General features: G+C 39.2%; 1 protein-coding gene across 1 annotated transcript in view; it reads left to right on the top strand.

The window, feature by feature from the left end:
* LOC141775644 (alcohol dehydrogenase class-3-like) overlaps positions 1–7060 on the top strand; it is a 7565-nt gene extending 505 nt beyond the window's left edge. Inside the window, exons 2-9 of the mRNA XM_074649220.1 lie at positions 265–366; positions 770–914; positions 1007–1094; positions 1195–1414; positions 3380–3640; positions 3882–4014; positions 5012–5150; positions 6781–7060. Coding sequence (XP_074505321.1) covers positions 265–366; positions 770–914; positions 1007–1094; positions 1195–1414; positions 3380–3640; positions 3882–4014; positions 5012–5150; positions 6781–6841 — 1149 coding nt within the window. The 3' untranslated portion in view covers positions 6842–7060. The remainder of the gene's footprint in view (positions 1–264; positions 367–769; positions 915–1006; positions 1095–1194; positions 1415–3379; positions 3641–3881; positions 4015–5011; positions 5151–6780) is intronic.
* The last annotated feature ends 798 nt before the right edge of the window (positions 7061–7858 follow it).

Here is a 7858-nt window from a genome sequence, read left to right as displayed (position 1 = left end):
AGCTCAAAGTGCTTTTCAAAGAAATTAAACATAAACAATAGAATAAGTAACTAATATATATATATATATATATGTGTGTGTGTGTGTGTGTGTGTGTATATATATATATATGTATGTATGTATGTATGTATGTATGTATGTATGTATGTATGTATGTATATATATACCAACATACAAGCATACAAAATGACTCAAAGTCAGCTGTTCGGAAAACACAGTGTAATTCACAACCAAGCCATGAACACGTGTATTTTTCTCTCTCAGGTGATCAAATGCAAGGCAGCTGTTGCATGGGAGCCTGGGAAGCCTCTGTCCATTGAGGATGTGGAGGTGTCCCCACCTAAGGTCCACGAAGTCCGCATCAAGGTCAGCTGCTCATCCTAAGTTTGTCTGTAGTGAAAAGAAAATACCCGTGTTTTATCTCTAACTTTGGTTTTAAATGTGGGCACTTACACAGCAAACATTCCAGTGTTAACAGGTGTTGATATTTCATTGGTAATAATGTGTTAAATTATATCAGAATGAAATGAACTAATAGGAACAATGTTATAGTAGTTTACCACGACGACAAATTAAGCAAGACTAAGGGTAAGACTTGTGTTGCTCAAGTGGATGTCATTCTGCCAGTTTTTACTTTGATCATATGAGGACAAAACACTTGACTTCCTCTTTCACAGTTTGTTTTGTGCTGTTGTGGATCTTGCACCCCAACCACATCCTCTTTCTAAAATGGTCACATGTATCAGCTGCTCCTCACCTGTTTATACAGATTGTTGCCACCGGCGTGTGCCACACAGACTGGGAATACTGGAATGGGAGTGGAGTAGGGACGAGACCATTCCCGTTAGTTTTCGGCCATGAAGCAGCAGGGATAGTGGAGAGCGTTGGTCCTGAAGTCACCAAATTCTCACCGGGTGAATTGTACAGCTCACAACAAAACAAGCTGACATGACATGTACTGTAACTCTAACTGAAGTAGTTTGTCTCCTTTTTTTTGTTTTCTCAGGTGATAGAGTCATTCCTTTGTTTCTGCCACAGTGTGGGGAATGTAATCGATGTCGCAATCCTAAAACAAATCTGTGCAAGAAGAACTGGTGACCATTACCGCATTTACACACACACACACACACACACACCACCATTACTTACATCGTGTTTATCTACTCAGTGTTTCCTTTTTTGTGTGGCTTTTAGGGACAAGACACAAGCGGGTGTATTGGCTGATGGCACAAGCAGGATATCTTACCAGGGCCAGCAGCTGTACCAGTTCCTCGGCGTCAGCTCTTTCTGCCAGTACACCGTGGTTCCCGATACGTCACTTGCGAAGATAAGAAGTGATGCACCGCTCAAGAAAGTGTGTCTGCTAGGCTGTGGCGTCTCCACTGGTTATGGTGCTGCTATTAACACAGCCAAGGTAAGAGGATACACATCTGCTTAGATACGTGGATTCGAATAAGAACTTGAATTCTCACCAACTCTGATGTGGACCAGTGGTTGTTGTGGTCCTTAGAACAAGAGGGATGCAACACATTTACAAAGATTTATTTACATAATGACCATTTATAAACAGCTGATTGTAACAAAATGCATTTACTTCATGAAGGAAACGTCTTAGGTGTAATCTGTATTTGAGGGTACATATCATGATTACTTATTGACTACGTATCGATCCTGCTTGGATCTTCGTCAGGTCAAAGTGTTGATGTCAAGGCGACCTAAACCGAGAACAAGTCATGACCAAGACCAGAGTGTATATATCAGACCAGGACAAGACCAAGACATTTAGGGCTTGAGACCAAGTCAAGACCAAGACCAGACCACTGCAGGACACACTTACGATAAAATGTGGAACATGCAAACCATAGACTCCTGAAATTGATCTGAAAGATCCACATTCCCATGAAAACACCCACAGAAAACAAATGAATCCTCTTCATTCACCTCTTTTATTGACATATAACAATTTGGCGATATCCCCGCAGTTGTGGTCTCGACCAGGCTTAAAATAAAATTCTGAGTCCTCTTTGTCTGAGATCGAGACAAGACCGAGTAAAAATGTGGTCAAGACCTTCAAAAAGTCAGAAACCAATCTCATGTACTCCACCTCTGGTATCTGGAGCTCCATACCAACCCACAAACTGTGAAATAAGATAACCCAGTCAGTTTGTGGGCTGTCTAGATCAGAAAAGATGTGATTCAACAAGCTGTGCATATTTGGCTCTCCTTCTTATGTCACATGTAACAGACAGACAGGTATATTCAGACTGACAGCATGATAATAAGAATAAGTTTTTTTGAACATTAAAGAATGTAAACATGTTCTAGCAGAAACCCAAAATACAAGTACGAACCTGTAAATGAGCATGACATGTCCCCTTTTGACATTTTTACAAGTTACCGCTGAGTGTTAACAGTACGAGGCAGGACTGTAGTTATTTATTTTCCCCACTTGATGTCAGTAGTTACCATAAATGTACTTAGCGGGTTAAAATAACTAAGGAGTTCCATATTCCACCCCTTGTTTTTAATATAGCTTGTTTGCATATTAAAATAAGATGAATGCAAAACCAAACACAGAAAGTTTTGTGAAAGAGACTAAAGGTCTGTAGAAAAGATAAAGATTAGTTGAACTTCCCTTAAAACACAACACCTAGAAAATTATCAAACTTCTTTTGAATGTTGTGCAAACTTAGGATTGCTCAACAGCAATATGAGAATGAATTGTTGACTGACAGCAAAAGGGAAAGTGTGAATAAAACTAAAATGCTGCCAAAGCATTCTTGCATGTCTGATAAGAGTCTGTTCGTTCAAAGTACTCCAGCTAATGGAAAATGTAGGTGAGATGAGTGTAAAGTGAAGAAAAGAAAATCAGGCTTGAATAAGAATAAAATACAAGGTAAATAGAAAAGAAACAAAATGTGTATAATGGATATGTTTAGAAGAATGAAGACAAAATGTACTATGTAGTTCAGTTTCAGTTTTATTTATCACATGTAGGTCAACGCAGGGTCAACTGTACAATGAAACGTATGGGTTGAGAGAACAGGTCAGCTCAGCAATAAAAGATGAGATAAAATGACGATAACAAGGTATAACATTAATTAATAAGACAATGACGAGATATGTGACAGTAAGTTGTAAGAAAAAAAAGTGACGACATAAATAGAATAAAAATATAGTACTTTATAAATGAGGATTGCATGTAAAAGTAAGTGACAGTAATATAGACATGAAGTGGCTCAATGTAGCAGTAAAAAGTGCAGACAGCAGGTATGTGTTATGAATAACTTTAAAGTTATCTTTAAACACGATGAAGTGATCTCATCAGATGCTCCTCACAGTTTTTGGTTGTGCGTCTCCCACATTGTGTTTCATCCAGGTTGAGAAAGACTCCTCGTGTGCCGTGCTTGGGCTCGGAGCTGTCGGACTGGCCGCCGTCATGGGCTGCAAGGCTGCTGGGGCGACAAGGATCATCGGGGTGGACATCAACCCCGATAAGTTTAAGAAAGCCCTACAGTTCGGAGCCACTGAATGTGTCAACCCCAGAAATCACACTAAGCCCATCCAGGAGGTTCTGGTGGATATGACGGAAGGAGGGGTGGACTACGCTCTGGAGTGTGTTGGCAGTCCAGCTGTTATGGTGGGTGGTGTGCAAGTCTACAGGTGCAGTATAGTAGGCCTTAATATGTGCAGTGTCACTACAGAGTAGGTCTGGAATGAGCACATACGTTTGATAAGAAGTTCCACAAAACCAAAATATCACAATGACACAATTTTTCACTTACTCAATTGTAATTTTTTTTTCACATTCTAGTTTAATCATATTCTGTTTAATTTATAGGAGTATTAATTAAGACAACTGGTGCTTTGTGTTGTCCTAGAGCGCTGCGCTGGAGTCTACAGTAGACGGCTGGGGCACCTGTGTCATCGTTGGCTGGACAGAGACGGAACCAATGAGCGTCCTGGTTCAAAAGATCCTGATGGGATGCACCCTGAAGGGGACCTATTTTGGAGGTGAACCAGACCTGTTAGTTCATGCAAAAAATGGCCTTCCATAATGCTTCAGCAACAATTTATATAATTGGCATGATAGAGAAATTCAGTGTATCATTCCATCCAGCTGTTGCATTTGTGGGCCCAATTTGATGTTAGACTTTGAGAAAATGTTAAGTGAAAAATCACTAGTGAACACGTTTTGAATATGGTAACAATTTGTGTTCTATATTGATAAGAATATTGATAGTTAAAAGAGAGTAAAAATGCAGGAGATGTCCTCAAATTTGCTTGTTTTATCCAATCGACAGCCCCAAACCAAAAAGTATTCAATTTACAATTTTATAAACCAGATAAACCAGTGCATGTTTTACACTTTTGCTCGATTAATGACTTAAAGAATGAATTGGTCATCTAAATAGTTTTCGATATAGCAGTCAGTTGATGGTTTCAGCTGGAGTTTTGATGAAAGTCCCCTACGTTCAAAGAGTAAAGGCTTTTTTTTCTTGAGTCACTGTTCAACAGATATACACGACAAATTCACTGAGAAGAGGCAGGTAGCTAATAGTTAGCTTCAAGCTAGTCAAACCAGAACCAGCCACACAGCATGTTGCATTTTAAGTGATGCAAGAGACCTTGGTTATAATATTTGTATTGACATTTTGAAGTAATGTGTAGTACGTAACCATACGCTCACATCTGATTAAAAGTAACGCGTCTGCGCCCGTTATCTGGATTGTCAAATATGAAACACAGGAAATCACTAAATGAAGTGAAATGAGGCGGACTGAGGGAAAGTGAGACCACCAGCACAAAAACACATCAAAAACTAACATCTGCTACACTGAATATCAAGGATTTATAACATCTGGCATCATACGAGTATCCAATGGAGAGTAATTCCTATCAGTCACTCAGAGCAACAAAAAAAAAAGATTACTCGAAAAGATGAGGAGAAAAAGTTTTCTCCGCTATATTGTGGTTCATGAAGACTCAGTTTTGTTGTCCTTTTCTAAAGGTTGGAAGAGTGTGGAGGACGTGCCTAAACTGGTGGACAAATACATGAACAAAGAGCTGAAGCTGGATGAGTTTATCACCCACAACCTCCCGCTGGACCAAATCAATAAGGCCTTTGAATATATGACAAATGGGAGCAGGTAAGACCTGATTTATTTGTGGCCGCTAGTCTTTTTTGAAATGTTTTTTTTCTGAATGTGTGTGTGTGTGTGTATTACTCACATTGCGGGTGAAACAATGTGTTCACACAGTCACTTTATTGGGACTTGTATCCTATTTGGGGACAAAAGGTGGTCCCCACAAAGTTAGCCATAACATTTTTAGAGCTGAGACTAGGTTTATGGCTCAAGGTTAGTGTTAGGTTAAGGTTAGGGCTGTGATTTGAGATGACAGGGTGTGTAAAACACTGTCAAAACACGACTCCCCTGAAGCTTAAACTTTCTCATGAGTCTGCTGCATAATACTCAGAACAAACCAGAATGGCCTGTTTGATTATACAAACAAGCACCAAAAGATGTCTCATACTGTACAGTGATAATGGCCTCCCGTAGAACTCCTGTACAGTGTTTTCATAAAGATATTGACCTAGCAGTGGTTTGTCAAACTGCAGCAGTGGCCATTTTTGCTCCATTTGTATCTTTAAATAGTATTCCCCATGCATGAGTTAGTATCTGATATAGAAAGGACATTTATTGTGGAATTCCAAACAGGAAAATCTCTCTAAAATTCTTGATATTTTCCCTAGAATATACTATGTGTGATATAAATGTATTGTATATATTATTCTATATTAGAGGTATAGACCGATTAATCGTTTGGCTAATAAATCGGCGCCGATAGGACGTTTTACAAACTATGGCTCGGTTCTGATAGTGGCCGATGGCTGCACAGCCGCCACCGGTCACATGGAGGCTCCATACACACACAAAGTCAAGGTAGAGGTGGAGAAAAAAAGTTCTCTCTCGAATATATAATGCAACAGATCACCTCTTTGTCCACGATACAAGACAGGCAAACAGGGGAGGAAAATCATTCACTGTTACTTTAACTTGCTTACCAATTTGGCGTTCTCTCTTCCAAATAATCCAGCCATGTAACCTTCCATTCATGAAATGAAATCACACACTTAAGGATCCTCCTTACCCCGAGAATATGCACGATCATAAATGGTTTGACGCGCAACAGAAATAATCCTGGCCAGTCATACTGTAAGCCACAGAACAGCGCATCGCCCATTGCAAATAAATGGAACATTTTCCAATGATGTAATCCACCAAATCACACTTCAGGATATTCTTGAACTAATGATTACATTTGGAGTGACAAAAAACTGATTTATTAAAAACGGCTGCTGCAGAAGTAAAGAAGATATCGGACAATTAATCGGCTATCGGCTTTTTTCCTGCTCCAAACTATTGTTATTATATCGGCCTTTAAAAATCCACTATCGGTCGACCTTTATTCTATATTGTCTCTGTCGGCTACAACTACCTACTATTTTCATTATCGATTAATCTGCAGATTATTTTCTTGATTAATCGCTTATCTATAAAATTTCAAACAACTTTGAGAAATGTCCATCACGAACTCCAAGGTAACGTCTTCAAATGTCTTGTTTTGCCCGACAAACACCCCTAAACCAACAGATATTCAAAGGATGATGGCTTTTTTATTTTTTTTTAGCTGACTTAAAATGATTAATCAATATATTAGGTCTGGGGAGATGTCAGACTTCAGTTATCCTAACAATTCTTCTTCTTTCTTTTTTAGCATCCGTACTGTAATCAGTCTGTGGCCAGACGAGGCTACACCTCCAGCGGCTACCCCATGATGAAGAAGTGACATTCAGTGCCATTGTAATGTAATGATATTTTGCACAAATCTTCTATGCGCTTTTTCTTAAAATATATTGACAATAAAAGAATATTTTTCTTGCTTGACTTTGTAGCAAATGAGCACATTGGCCACTAGAGGGCAGTCCTATATCATGTAAAAGTCCATTTGTGTCCATGAAGACCATCTAACTTTATAAAGACATTGCTTTTCTACCTGCAAATGATTGTTTTTTTTTATTCAGATTAAATTCTGAGGTTGTTTTTCTTGATTAAAAGGGAGAAGTACCACAGAATGATCAGTGAACTTGTGTAAAATGATACCGAATGTAATTCATAGATATATACAGCATCTGCAGTAACACTGAGACAGATTCTCTCTACATCTGTCATATTTGGCAGCTATACACTGATTCTGGTCCTGATATCAATGTGACGTGATGGTTGGAATTAAATACGCTTGTATAGAAGATGTGGGTAGAAGACGCAGGAAACAAATGGCTGAATCTGTCATCAGCCACGGAGAAGTATCTGCTTCATGTGGTCAGGCGTACCAAATTTCGTCCTTGGTAATATTATATATTGATTTAATGGGGAGAAGGGCTAGAATAACAGTTGTGGGCTGTCAGGACGGAAGACAAAAGGTTGTTTGGGGAATGCCTCTCGCTGAAGAACTGAAATAGCTGTCGGAGGAATTTGTTTTATTGAAGTTCCGTTCAGATCAAATGAATACCTTTGGCAGTTCCCTCCGCTTTTCCATCTTTATTTAAAATGGAAAATAAATTGGTGCTCTTCCTCTTATGTTGGTCTCCTCTCTCTATGAGCTATCAATCACAGATTACACAGCTTAGACCTCCTCCTCCTCCTCCTCCCAAAGAATCTCAAAGACAAGAAATAGAAAGCAGAATAATACAGAGAATGGAGCAGTGGAGGGAGATAAGAGATCAAAAGACAGAGGAAGACGGGTTTTGACAGGTGGTTATGCGACTGGGCATCCTCATGTAGAAATGTTGGAC

Source organism: Sebastes fasciatus, chromosome 10, assembly GCF_043250625.1.
Source record: "Sebastes fasciatus isolate fSebFas1 chromosome 10, fSebFas1.pri, whole genome shotgun sequence".
NCBI classification, from domain to species: domain Eukaryota; kingdom Metazoa; phylum Chordata; class Actinopteri; order Perciformes; family Sebastidae; genus Sebastes; species Sebastes fasciatus.
Note: the sequence above shows the minus strand (reverse complement) of the source record. Positions and strands in the feature narration are given on the sequence as shown.